The sequence below is a fragment of the Oncorhynchus keta genome, chromosome 21 (genome assembly GCF_023373465.1).
Source record: "Oncorhynchus keta strain PuntledgeMale-10-30-2019 chromosome 21, Oket_V2, whole genome shotgun sequence".
NCBI classification, from domain to species: domain Eukaryota; kingdom Metazoa; phylum Chordata; class Actinopteri; order Salmoniformes; family Salmonidae; genus Oncorhynchus; species Oncorhynchus keta.
In genome coordinates this window covers 15,011,611-15,026,312 of record NC_068441.1, presented here as the reverse complement: position 1 = coordinate 15,026,312, position 14,702 = coordinate 15,011,611, and the positions used below count along the sequence as shown (strand labels likewise).

The 14,702-nt window shown below is 41.9% G+C and overlaps 1 protein-coding gene across 1 annotated transcript; it reads right to left on the bottom strand.

The window, feature by feature from the left end:
* Positions 1 to 2,824: 2,824 nt before the first annotated feature.
* On the bottom strand, positions 2,825 to 6,247 carry LOC118399755 (fez family zinc finger protein 2-like). The gene is made up of 5 exons (XM_035796005.2): positions 6,101 to 6,247; positions 4,999 to 5,846; positions 4,470 to 4,604; positions 4,214 to 4,346; positions 2,825 to 3,492 (listed from the first exon to the last, which is right to left on the bottom strand). The coding sequence occupies exons 2-5, from the start codon at positions 5,788 to 5,790 to the stop codon at positions 3,230 to 3,232; spliced, it is 1,323 nt and encodes a 440-aa protein (XP_035651898.1). The 5' UTR covers positions 5,791 to 5,846; positions 6,101 to 6,247; the 3' UTR covers positions 2,825 to 3,229.
* Positions 6,248 to 14,702: the final 8,455 nt, after the last annotated feature.

Here is a 14,702-nt window from a genome sequence, read left to right as displayed (position 1 = left end):
CTCCTTCAGCAGCGAAATAAATTGCTTTCCAAAATGATGGCAAGGGACGGTTTAATTAGAATTTCATTTGGGCTAAATGGGGAAAACTGGTGTAGTTAACATTTGGTGGACTTAATTGGTCCTTTTCTCTCCTCTTAGCCCTTAAAAAACGCTGGAGCTACTTCCGTTAATCTTCAATTTGCAATCAATTGAATTGGCCAAACAAAAGTCTGGCTCTTCTTTTCTTCCTGTCTCGGGCGAGCCTTTTGTGGCTTGTAAATGCCTCAATTTTGGGTGATCCTGGTCGTGTAGATGTACTCGATTGTTGACAGTTGATTAATGCGCTCTTGTGTCGGTAATCTCTCGTGCTGCGTTACATGTGCACACGGTAATGAGCTCCGTTGTCAATTAACATGTTTCTAGAACCGAAGCTGGTTGCTCAGATGTTTGAGAGGAAAGTGCAGAGAAAAGGGCAACCTGGCTGCCTTTAGGTTGTTTATACTCTCCATCACTCTTTTCTCCGGCTTTGGACAAGACCGACACTCTTGCGCATAGCCCTGACGCTTTTCTCGACACAAACATTTCTTTTCAGAAACTCGCCCATGCATATTTTCCCAGCTATAGACTATTCCTAACAAAGATGGATGAATGGAGACTGAAATTCAATGTGGCTGAGTTGTAAAAATATATATAAAAAAATAGCCTACAAAACACAAATCAAAGATGGTTTTCTCAGTGGCTTGTAAAAACAAGTTTAATTGGCAACACTTGACATACTGGGTTAACTGTTGATTATTCGGCCTGTCAAACTGAACCCAATAAGGTTGTAGGTGTGGAGTGTGTGGGCATGTTCCAGAATGTCCGTGCAGGAGGGGGATGACAACTTGATAGCGTTGCCTAATTATTGTTTAATTGGGCATAACTGACCTCGTGATATCCTAGCTGGTAAGTTTGTGTTGGAATTTGATTATTAACTTTTATGAACAGGCCAACCACCTATCCGCAACTAAATTGACTGTAGTCAAATAAAGTTTATTTGAGAGTGCTCTGGAATGTTTGTAGAAATATGGCCTAGGCATACGTACAAATAAACAAATGAGGGAAAATAACTAAAGTTGTTAGGCCTATACATTTGAGAAAGTTATTATTTTCATTTCACAATTAAACCCCTTTAAAAACATTTATGATACAATAAGACGTGGCTTTCTTGAATTTACATTGAAAACTCCATAGCCTAACCTGGAATTACACAAAATGTCTGGTAATTACGCAGGCCTGTTCAAATTATGATCAACGCCAACAATTAAGGGTGTGAAATATCAAACAGATATGCCAATCAATCAATTAAATGTATTAATAAAGAACTTTTTACATCAGCAGATATCACAATGTGACTATACAGAAACCCAAACTAAAACCCCAATGAGCAAGCAATGCAGATGTAGATGCACGGTGGCTAGGGAAAACTCCCTGGAAAGGCAGGAATTTAGGAAGAAACCTATAGAGGAACCAGGCTCTGAGGGGTATCCAGTGTTCTTCTGGCTGTGCTTGTTGGACATTATAAGAGTGAGTACATGACCATTAAGGCCACACCGTTCTTCAAGATTTTCAAACGTTTACAGGTGGTTATAGAGGGTGCAACAGGTCAGCACTTCAGGAGTACAATGTCAGTTGGCTTTTCATAGCTGATCATTCAGAGTTCGAGACAGTAGAGAGAGGAGAGGGGGGGGTCAGGGTTCCATAGCCGCAGGCAGAGCATATAGAGCTTACATATTGAAGAATGTGAACCTTTAGGCTATATAAAAGTCTTAGTCGATAAGATGTGACAAAACATGTGCATTTAACTTAATATATCGGGTTGACGATATAAAAATAATGGTTTTAGAAAAAACACACTAGTAGTTATATTCTGGTCTTTGGAGCAGCTTGCGTGTGAATTACCGGGAACAGAAGGGACCAGAGGTGAACAAGCCATTCAACTGGCAATATTAGCCTTCTAACCGGTCCCTGGGCATGGCGCGTAATTACTAAACGTTTCTAATTGGGAGCCCGTGATTTGGGAGCACGCGTCCATCTCTCATCAGAATTTGTGTAGCGCGCAAGGGTAATATTGTTCCAGGAGCCGTGTGCAGAATACCTAATCCTTTATTAATGTTGGGCAGATGAGGACAGGGGTGGGTGATGTGGCCAAGTGCTTTATTATTCATATTCTGATGAACACGTCTTGCTCCGAAGCCTCCCCTCGAGGGCGTTTAGATGATTCATGTAATTCGCTTTCAAGAGTCCATGTTATATCTAATAATTTGTGCCATTACACGGAAGTCAAGTGTAGCACCACCAGAGTCTTGCCTCTTGTCTGACAAAAAAAATGTTTACACTGAACTCATTCACGTTACAGAATCAAGGTATTCTTACCAGTAGGCTAAGACTAGTATACTTAATGGTGCTAGTAAAACAGTTGCATGCAAAGGTTTTCTGTGTAGAAAGCAAACATCTGGATATTTGATGAAATGGCCTATATCAGATGTATCACTGTCTTCGCAATTTATTGGTTGGCAATGCAGCTTGATATGGAACACGTCTGAAATGTTGGCCTATTGCAATATAATAGAAGGCAAGGGTTATCAAATGTCAATACAATTCATATATGTTATAGCCCTTTCCAAATAATTGACTGCCCTAGGGGCCGAAGCCTAACTCATATATACATTATGAAACGCAAACGTTCTCCAAAACATTTGATTTCGGGATACAATTGTATTTCCTACTAATAAATGGCAACAGTTGAGATGGTTGAACATTCCATGTTACATTTACATTGCAATTTATAAAAATGCGCCCACGGTAAAACACTTTTAAATATTTTATTTTCCTTTTATTTACAATTCGATTTTCACACGTTATGCAATGGGGAAATAAAAACGATGTACTCCTGGGTTGAGCAAAGAGTCCTGATTTCAATCATAAATGTTTAGAACATGAATCCATTCAGGGTCAGATTTTCTGCAGTGCAACAGTACAAAATTCACATCCTTATTATTATACTTTTTAAATCGAATAATAAAAAACCTCAAACACAAAATGGTTTTTAATCAGTCTCGTGTCTCCATGTTTTTTTTATGCTTTATAGTTTTCCGCCTTTTAACCATTTTTGATAAATGAAAACTATAGAGAGAAAAAATCATAGAAATGTGTACTGGTGCAGTCATAATAAACTGTCTATTGAAGTGTTGAAGGAGACATGAACAACTCAGCTTTCGGGTCCCCTGGAAGAATCGGTCGCTGCAGATATAGGCCGACATGAATTATTGTCATGTAACTTCCGTATGTGTTTTTTCAGGTCAAAGTTTCTGCAGAAGCCTTTCCCGCAGGTCCCGCACGTGAAAGGCTTTTTGTCGTTGTGCGTGTGCATGTGGAAGGTTAGGTTGTAGACCTGATGGAAGGCCTTGTTACAGATGGAACACTTGTACTGTTTCTCTCCGCTGTGCGTCAGCTTGTGGTTCTTGTAATTTCCTGAAATTGAAAAATTCAATGACTAAAAATGAACATCGCGAATAAAATGAACAGCATACACGAAAGGGAAAACATTGAGTTCCTTTTTTTCTCCTCGAGGTCAATAGTTCATCATTAAGTTACTCTCCACAAAGACGCTCCATTCTGCAGCCTTCATTAATCAGCGCTTGTAAGTCGAAGTCAAGAAGTTGTCAAACTTTGTCAAAATCAAACGCAACAACAACTGAAACCTGTCGGATTATAAACCTGGGAAAGGTCTGTCTCTTGACCCATGGCGAATGTAAGCGCATTGTAGGGAAGAGTTAGTTAGTGTAAAGTGACATGTCCTATTTAGATTGATGCTTCAAGATCATCAGAGGGCTGCATTGGGAATCCATTTTTACCAATAGGCTTCTAAATAATAATTGTGTACCTTTGCCCATTACTTTTGGACCTAATCTTATATCATTGGTTCATAACTGCGATATAAAAAATCACAACCATCATTGCTATTGTCATACAATTACTTACTGTATGCTATTTAATGAATATGTGTCTTGGATATTAATTTAATTCATAATACAGTCTGAAAATCATATGATCGGGAAATTGTTAATATTATGTTCTGGTGTTATATTATTCTCAAAACATAGCCATGTCAGCCCCCCCCCCCATTATGCGTGTTTGTGTAAATATAAGCGTAAGAGGGCATATTATTTATATTTTCATAGTGAATAATTACCTTTCTGATGAAATCCTTTCCCACAGAATTCGCAGACGAATGGTTTGTACCCGGCATGGATTCGTATGTGAGTGTTCAGCGTCGAACTCCTGTTGAACGCCTTCCCACACTGGTTGCATTTATGAGGCTTTTCCTGGAAAATAATTAAGAAAAATCCTTATTAGGCTACTTTTTGTAAGCAATCACGATGGAGTTTATAACACAAGTCATATATAATTAATATAGTTATAAACGAGTGAAATATGATATGTCTCACCTGTGTGTGGATGATTTTGTGTCTGCACAATGTACTGGCCTGACGGAATCCTTTCCCGCAAACTTTACACACGAACGGCCTCGCGCCTGTGTGCACTGGCATGTGTCGTGTCAAATTATAATGAGCATTGAACACCTGCAGAAGAAAATAAACAATCTCGTTTTTACTTTTTTTGTTTTCATTTGTGAGGTGTTTTGATTATGTGAAATTAACAATTAAGCTTCAATTGAATGTCAAAATAAATAGGGAACATCTATTCTTGCACACATCTGTGTTGTCTGTTCAACTGCTGCTATGCTTTATCTTGGCCAGGTCGCAGTTGCAAATGAGAACTTGTTCTCAACTAGCCTACCTGGTTAAATAAAGGTGAAATAAGTTAAATAATGAGTAATTGTCTAGGCCTATATGTTTTTGTTTAGAGGAAATGTAAGTGATTTGTAAATCAAATAATAAACTAACTAAACGAAAAATAACAATTGATTAATTATTGATTTTTTTACCATTCTTTTCACTGAATGAAATAATTTACCTTTCCACACACTTCGCAGGTGAAGTTTTTGGGTTTTCCGTCCATTGATGTGTTGTTGAGCTTGCTGTGCGCTTTCACTCCATTTTTCTCCGAGCTCTGGTTATGGTTCTCTTTCACTATCTGGTCGAGCTGACCAGGAAGATGCTCCTTGTGTGGGTACTGAGGTGTCGGAAACTTCTCGGCGGAAGCGCTGGCGAGTTTGGCGTGCTCCAGCAATAGCAGTTTCTGGTGCGCACTGAGAGAAGCCTGGGCTTGAGAGTTGGCCAGGGCCGAGGAAAACAAGTGTCCGGTTAGCAGCTCAGACTGTTGATAAGCAGAGTCCAGGTAGTTGAAATAGTAAAAAGAGCCGTTGGTGGGCATCGCCACCGCCTGATGGATGACCTGGGGTTTAATCACCCTGCTCCCCGGTAATAAAGACTGCTTCAACCCCGAGTCCGTTTTGTAACACATCCCGCAGTTGGCTTTGCACATCGCTGCAGAAGTGCATAATGTTCCTCTGAAATTAGCTTTCCAAAATTCGGAGTAGTTCATCAGCGCCTTGGCTTGTAAATCATAGCTAAAAGGTTGCAGGGGGATCATGCACGGTATAGGTGAGCAGAGCCCGAGCATCTTCTTTCCCCCCGAAGACTCCACTGCTCGCCGCTCATCCAAATTGCCTTTCGGTTCTGAGGTCTTGGACATGATCCGGTCAATCGAGAAGGCCAGCGGCTTTGGAGCGGCAGACGCTCCACTTCTACCGCTGTCCTGTCGTGGGCAAGACATCACGGTTCCAAATGGGAGATAACTTGCCATGTTGTGTACCGAACTTGTTGTGAGGAGCAGCCGACCAGCCGCCCTGTCCTCGCCTCCTGAATTCCAGAAAAGACCGGACACACATCAGTTTAATAAGCACCTTGGTATTACAATGTCACTCATTTGCATTCAAATGGCCATTCCTGGAACAATAGCGTCCAGGGGTACCAGATTAATGCTCATTAACTAGTACACACAAAATTAACAGGACATTACAGAGCTCGTTAGGGAAAAGAAAAAGACAAAAAACAATGCGTTCATTCCTATTCAGCACCTCTGAGAATCTGATAGTCACAATGTTGAAGTTTACCTTTTAGTAAAGCGACCGCAGATGTAGCCTATTCGGAGATAGCAGCGTGACTGCTCTGTCACATCTTGGAAGCGGACTTCCTCATCAGCGCGAGATCACTGTCTTTTGCATTTAGCTGACGTCACATGAACTAGCTCGTATTAGGGTGATAAGGAAACGCCATCACCAGGCCTGTCCCTTCTCCCGCGGCCCACTTATACACTGCCATGGGGTGGTACATGCATGACATTTATTACAGATGATTATGTATGTCTTCATCCTCCACCTCCACCAGCCATTCTCTAATCGAATAACTATGATGTATTCCTTTCTGGGAAAAAAAAAAAGATGAGCTCCATTTGATAATAATAATTTAACAATGTGTTAGTTGTTATTTGTTGGCTACACATTATTATTATTATTATTGATTGTATTATTATTATTATTATTATTGTTATTGATGGTATTATTATTATTTGTTTGTAGTTCTTATTGTTGTTGTTATTGCGTAACAACACTCAATTAGGCCTACTGTTTTTAGGAAATAGGCTACTAATCCAATTTGATTCGATTTATCTCAGGCTACAATGTTTTGAATGGGAATATCTGCAACTATTAGGCTACACAGTGAATTAGACCATACAACTAATTTCCAGATTTTATGCTTCTGACTATGTTAAATTTGACAATTTAAGAGGACTATTATTCAGACTGAGAGGTTGTTTAACTTGATTAACAATTTGGGTCCTCCGGTTTGACCAGTCTCAATTTTCATTGCGAGTTGCTAATCCTTGGAGATGGAATAGCTTTTTTCATGCTGGTTTATAGGCTACTTACTATTTGTATAATTGAGACGGTCCAATTTTCACCTGTTTAAGGAGCAGATTGCAAGAGCAGAACCTCCCTCCGATCCTATTAAACGTTTTTCCTCCTTCACTTATTCAGAATAACCAATTTTCCAGAGCGATTCAGAGCTCAGCTCCGAAAAAAAACAGCTCTTTCACTTTTAGCTACTAAAGCACTGCGTGGAACCTGGTTTTGTGTTTTTCTGAAATAAAGGGAAGGATTAAAGCGGGAAGAAAGGATTTAGCCTGGCCAGAGGTAGACCGAAAAATGAAAAGAGCTCTTTTTAAACCAGCACAAAAAGTTTGCTGGAATCCGGAGTTTTATGTGCTTGCTACAATGACCAGTCACCCTCGAGTCATTGTTCTTAAGGACCAGCTTGAATTCATTTGTTTGCAGACGATTTCACCTGAGACTCACAACAAATTATTACAAAAAGAGATTCCAAAAGAACTTTGCAAGTTCACACACACAAGAACTGCGTTTCTTTATTATTGGTTTGTAAACGCTTTATTGATGTTGCTTATTCAACCATTTCGACCATGCCATTCTCAAGTTCTCTCTTACCCTTTGGAATGTAATAATTCGAGTGTGGATAAGTTAATGTGGATGTCCTTGAGATAATAAGACTCAAGGAGATGTTACTCTTTCTTGGGTGAATTAATGGAAAATGTGAACTGAGATCTACTGCTTTTTTGTCGACTTTATTTCACAGTTTAAATTGAGGGACAAATCGTGTTTAAGTTAGGATACTGACCCGTTAATTTCTCTGCTCTTTTTGTTTGTGATTGTCATAACGAGAATTCCCTAGGCTAATAAGTGGGCCTGACATTACACATGTACAATATATCGATAAAATATCCCATAGGCTAACATTTCCACTACAGTCTGTTTTTACTGATGGCATAAAAAGGTGTGTAGGCCTGCGTAACCAAGTTACGAAGTTACACACCTGAAACTTTAGCGCGGAAAGGTTTAAATGAGTGCCAGTAGGCCTAATTCCACTTATATGTAAATGGTGCAACTCTAATTTCAGTTTATTCAGGCACAATTACCGGCTCGTCCACACAATTAACATGGATCCTATTGCTGTAACCCCGACCCATTATTTGGGATTAACATGTTCAGCAATTAGCTCAGGCATCGATTTAAAGTAGAATCTAGCCTTCTATAATTCAATGTATGTAATGTATTTTTTATTCAATAACTGTAACGTTTATCAAGGATATACTCATATTCAAAGTAGACAGACTATTAGTCCACAATTATAAGCATAATATTGAAAAGATAAGGTAGGCCCAATTATGAATATCTTTCAAACCTATTGGCTTCTTTTATTGTGTCTGCAGTTTAAACACACACAGAACCTTACTGTCAGGCATATGTGTATAGGTGGCAGGGAAGTCAGGTGCAAGAGAGTCAAACGGAGTGTAAAATGGAGTCTTTTAATAATGTCATAGTAACATGCTCCATAACACTAAACAGGAAAAGAACATAAACAGATATCGGTACGAAGACCCGTAAACAGAGGGCAAATACACAACAGGTAATGAATGGGATTGAAAACAGGTGTGTGGGAAGACAAGACAATACCAATGGAAAATGAAAAATGGAACAATGATGGCTAGAAGACCGGTGACGTCGAACGCCGAGCACCACCCGAACAAGGAGAGGCAACGACTTCGGCAGAAGTCGTGACACTTACTGACATTCTCTCCTCTTGGTATTAGCTTCAGTGACAGACAGTGGGGGGAAAGAGATGAGAACACCTTGGTCCTGCTGTCTCTGCAGGAAGAGAAGTTTCTGAGGTGACCTGTCACTGAGAGTTGGCCCTGATGCCACAAGTGTCCAGAAAGACCATGTCAGCATGGTTCAGTGTTGCCTCACAGAATGTGTTATGTATGTTTGTGTGTGTGTGCAAGCATGTGTGTGTGTGAGCATGTGTGTGCATGCTCATGTGTATGTGTGTGTGTGCATGTGTGTGCATGCTCATGTGTATGTGTGTGTGTGTGCATGTGTGTGTGTGTGCAATGTTTTACCAATTTAGGGTTAGAGTTGGGGTTGGATTGGTATTCCAATGACCATACAGCTGTAATACTAACCACATACTTAAAAATAACCCTAGCCCTAACCCTAACCTTAACCCTAATCTTATGGTGGACATCAGACATTATACAGACACGGAAACCCACACGCACCCACCCACCCACGCAGGCACAACATTTATCAAACACACCTTTCCCAAGCATTTACCTAACCCAACCCTAACCTGGACATCAGATTTAGGAAGTTTTAAGAACTCAGACTGGTCTTAGCCAGCATCCTCGTACCATTAGGCCTATGCTAACCGATTTTTAAAAAAAAATCATACAACTATAGGCAGTGTTAATGCAACACCACAACAAATTGAGTCTGTCATTGGCTCAACATTTTAAGTCTCCCGGTACCCACCTGCTGACCGGCAGTGGTGACCACACTCTCCATTAGTGGTGACACAGAGGATGAAAACTTCCACCACGGTCTTAGTGTAAGGAAAGGGAACCACAGGGAAGTACCCATGAGCAGGACTTGTCAGTGAGCGTGTGCACCTTGCTTCATTAGGGCTATGTTTGCCGATGTGTTACATCAGAGAGTCATATGACCAGCATGTCACCTAACATCATGTACTGTGGTCACATGTCACAATGACATGTTTAATCTCAAAGGACTATTTATATTTTCAGAATGAGACAGGGCCACGTAAAAGGATCATACACTGGGATGGGCCACACATTCGTTTGAACCACTGTCCCAGCTCATGTAAAGGAAAATGTAATCAGTATACCAGCCATCACGGTCTTGAGATGTCTTCGGTTAAGAAACATAGTTGAGACGTCTACAAACATTTTAAGACACAGAGACTTGTTGAAGACATCTTAACTCATCAGGAGATATGTTTTCCCAGACTTAAGATATCTCGAGATGTCTTCACAAATATCTCTTAAGACGTGCCAAACCATGGTGATGTCATGGTTAATATCTGCTTTGTTCTTTTATATAAAAGTGCTCAGAGGAAAACCAAGTGTCTTGGGAAAAGTTTGCAGAGGAAATGCCAACGAAGAGGAAAACATTGTCTGACAAAGCGATGCAGCGTTCCTGTGCTATGGACTGGCTTTTTTAATGTATTCCTGGGTGAGTCTTTTTGTCAGCCAGTGTTTGTGTCCTGAAGGCCTCCTGAGTTCCTCTAGCCTGTCAGACCTCCTGCCCCTCACCTGCTCCTCAACACGACCACCATGCGGCTTGTCTGTTTGCCTCTCTTCATCTACAGAACACTCCAACACGCACGCGCACACACACACACACACGCACACACATTCAGCGTGCCCTATTCAAAATACGCAAGGCAGCCTTTTAGCCCACATTTCTCTCCCCCCACCTTCGTTACTTCTTTTGTCACATTTGTCATTGGTGCCACTTTTACTCTGTGCCTTTTAAAGTCCCCCACCTCCCTCCCCCATCCTTCTATTTTTCTGACCCCTTATCCAAGTGCAGGAGGTTCTCCATACTGTTAGTTCTGAATAGCCCATAGCTTTTCAAAGCACGGGGCAGCCTTGCCTTTGATGCTTAGAGCAGGGGAGTGAATGGCAGAGCAGGACAATGGTGAGGAGGCCTGAGAGAACAGAGCATGTATGGCCACCTGAGAGGCCTTGGTTTGCCCTGCTGGCTGCCGCCCACTCTGCACAGACCCCATGTGTCTGCCAAAATTAAAGTGATCGACAGCAGGTTGAAGGGAGCATCCCCTCCGGGCCAGCTCTGAGTCCAGTAGAGCCATGCAAGGCCCAGGTCTACCCAAGCCTGACTCAGGCCAGCCAACGCCTATCCAGGCCCATCACCAGCACCGAAGAGACCATCGGAGCAGCGTTGCATGAGGGCTTATCTGCATTAGCATTTTTGACTGTAGGCTAGAGGACAGGTGCATTGGAATATATATATTTTAATTTCACCTTTATTTAACCAGGTAGGCTAGTTGAGAACAAGTTCTCATTTGCAACTCAGACCTGCCCAAGATAAAGCAAAGCAGTTCGACACATACAACAACACAGAGTTACACATGGAATAAACAAACATACAATCAATAATACAGTAGGAAAATATATATACAGCATGTGAAAAGAAGGTAGGATAAGAGAGCTAAGGCAATAAATAGGCCACGGTGGCAAAGTAATTACAACATAGCAATTTAAACACTGGGATGGTAGGATGTGCAGAGGATGAATGTGCACGTTGAGATACTGGGGTGCAAAGGAGCAAGATAAATAAATAAATACAGTATGGCGATGAGGTAGATTGGATGGGCTATTTACAGATGAGCTATGTACAGGTGCTTCGAAAGCTGGTGATTAAAGCTAATGAGGGAGGTAAAAGTCTCAAGCTTCAGAGATTTTTGCAATTCGTTCCAGTCATTGGCAGCACAGAACTGTAAGGAAAGGCGGCCAAAGGAAGATTTGGTTTTGGGGGTGACCAGTGAGATATACCTGCTGGAGCGCGTGCTATGGGTGGGTGTTGCTATGGTGACCAGTGAGCTGTGATAAGTCAGCGCTTTACCTAGCAGAGACTTGTAGATGACCTGGAGCCAGTGGGTTTGGCGACGAGTATGTAGTGAGGGCCAGACAACGAGAGCATAGAGGACGCAGTGGTGGGTAGTGATTGGGGCTTTGGTGACAAAATGGATTGCACTGTGATAGACTGCATCCAATTGGTTGAGTAGGGTGTTGGAGGCTATTTTTTAAATGACATCGCCAAAGTAAAGGATCGGTAGGATGGTCAGTTTTACGAGGGTATGTTTGGCAGCATGAGTGAAGGATGCTTTGTTGAGAAATAGGAAGCCGATTATAGATTTAATTTTTGATTGGAGATGCTTAATATGAGTCTGGAAGGAGAGTGTACAGTCTAGCCAGACACCTAGGTATTTGTAGTTGTCCACATATTCTAAGTCAGAACCGTCCAGAGTAGTGATGCTGGACGGGCGGGCAGGTGCGGGAAGCGATCGGTTGAAGAGCATGCATTTAGTTTTACTTGCATTTAAGAGCAGTTGGAGGCCACGGAAGGGGAGTTGTATGGCATTGAAGCTCATCTGGAGGTTAGTTAACACAGTGTCCAATGAAGGGCCAGAGGTATACAGAATGGTATCGTCTGCGTAGAGGTGGATAAAAAAATTACCAGCAGCGAGAGCGACATCATTGATGTATACAGAGAAGAGAGTCGGCCCAAGAATTTAACCCTGTGGCGCCCCCATAGACACTGCCAGTGGTCCGGACAACAGGCCCTCCGATTTGACATACTGAACTCTATCGGAGATGTAGTTGGTGAACCAAGCGAGGCAATCATTTGAGAAACCAAGGCTGTTGAGTCTGCCAATAAGAATGTTGTGATTGACAGAGTCGAAAGCCTTAGCCAGGTCGATGAATACAGCTGCACAGTAATGTCTCTTATCGATGGCGGTTATGATTTCATTTAGGATCTTGAGCGTGGCTGAGGTGCACCCATGACCAACTCTGAAACCAGATTGCATAGCGGAGAAGGTATGGTGAGATTAGAAATGGTCAGTAATCTGTTTGTTAACTTGGCTTTCAAAGGCCTTAGAAAGGCAGGGTAGAATAGATATAGGTCTGTAGCAGTTTGGGTCTAGAGTGTCTCCCCCTTTGAAGAGGGGGATGACTGCGGCAGCTTTCCAATCTATGGGAATCTTAGACGATACGAAAGAGAGGTTGAACAGGCTATTAATTGGGGTTGCAACATTTTCGGCAGATCATTTTAGAAAGAGAGGGTCCAAATGGTCTAGCCCGGCTGATTTGTAGGGGTCAAGATTTTGGAGGTCTTTCAGAACATCAGCAATCTGGATTTGGGTGAAGGAGAATTTGGGCGCGTTGCTGTGGGGAGTGCAGGGCTGTTGACCGGGGTAGGGGTAGTCAGGTGGAAAGCCTGGCCAGCCGTAGAAAAATGCTTATTGAAATTCTCAATTATTGTGGATTTATTGGCAGTGACAGTGTTTCCTAGCCTCAGTGCAGTGGGCAGCTGGGAGGAGGTGCTCTTATTCTCCATGGACTTTACAGTGTCACAGAACTTTTTGAGTTTGTACTACAGGATGCAAATTTCTGTTTGAAAAAGCTAGCCTAAGCTTTCCTAACTGCCTGTGTATATTGGTTCCTAACTTCCCTGAAAAGTTGTATATCACGGGGGCTATTCGATGCTAATGCAGAATGCCACAGGATGTTTTTGTGCTGGACAAGGACAGACAGGTCTGGAGTGAAACAAGAGCTATGTCTTTTCCTGGTTAATTTTTTTTTGAATGGATCATACTTATTTAAGATGGTGAGGAAGGCACTTTTAAAGAATAACCAGGTCGATTAGAAAGCCCTGTTTGCTGAAGTGTTTTAGGGAGCGTTTGACAGTGATGAGGGGTGGTCGTTTGACTGCAGACCCATTACGGATGCAGGCAATGAGGCAGCATCGCAGTGCTAAACTGTGCCACTAGAGATCCTGGTTTGAGTCCAGGCTATGTCGGAGCTGGTTGCGACTGGGAGACCCATGGGACGGCACACAACTGGCCCAGCGTCGTCCGAGTTAGGGGAGGGTTTGGCCGGCAGAGTTGTTCTTGTCCACTAGCGACTCCTGTGGTGGGTCGGGCACACTGACACGGTTGCCAGGTGTATGGTTTTTCCTCTGACACATGAGTGTGGCTGGCTTCTGGGTTTAAGTGGGCATTGTGTCAAGAAGCAGTGCGGCTTGGTTGGGTTGTGTTTCGGAGGATGCACGGCTCTCAACCTTCGCCTCTCCCCAGTCCATACGGGAGTTGCAGCGATGGGACAAGACTGTAACTACCAATTGGATACCACGAAATTGGGGAGAAAAATATATAAAAAATAAAATGAGCTATGAAATAAAAATGTGTCTATCAAGTGATTAAATTTTAACAACAGTGGGATTGGCAGCCCCAGTTCCTCCCTGTGATCCTGTTGATCCCCATATGGGCTTACTGTATGATCAGACAGGAAGAACATCTCTCTGTAATACGCTGCGCTGATGTCTTGACTGAACATTGTGTGAGATTGCTTTAAACTGTAAGCTACTCTTTTCATGGAAAAAATATACAAAATTAATCAGTGGGGTTGTTTTCCCTTCTTAAGGCTCAGATAAGAAGGTTATGGAGAGGTAGTAAAACATAAGAGGCTTTGCTACAGCCTTTATTAAACGGATATGACATCTACCTGCTCTGTTACATAACAGGCAATTCCAACACTTCTGACACGCAAATTAACAAAAATACCTCCCCCCCAAAAACAGAAGCTGTTCTGAACAAACGTTTGAATACAGCAGCCCATTTTTTTGTGTGTGGGTATATATAACAAATTGCTTGCTTAAATTAAAGTGTGAAGATCAATGGATTTGGTAGCCCAATTGTTTATATTAAGGTCGTTAACTTTTTCCTCTTACAATGTTCTTGTTGTTGTTATTATCCTGCGATGTCATGTCTGAGGGAACGTGCTGGGTCTGATATGGGGGCCTCAACTGTCAGGACACCCCATTGCTTGTGCCCCAACCTGGTCTCAGAGCATTTCATATTATTTTGAACATAAATCTGAGACACTCCATTTAGTATGATATGTTACACTTCGTATGGTATGTCCATCATCGTATGATATGTTACTAATTGCAATTTGTACAATATGTTAAGAATTTGGAAAACATACAATATGTTACAAATCCAAATTTGTTTTGGCTAACATTAGCTAGGTGGCTA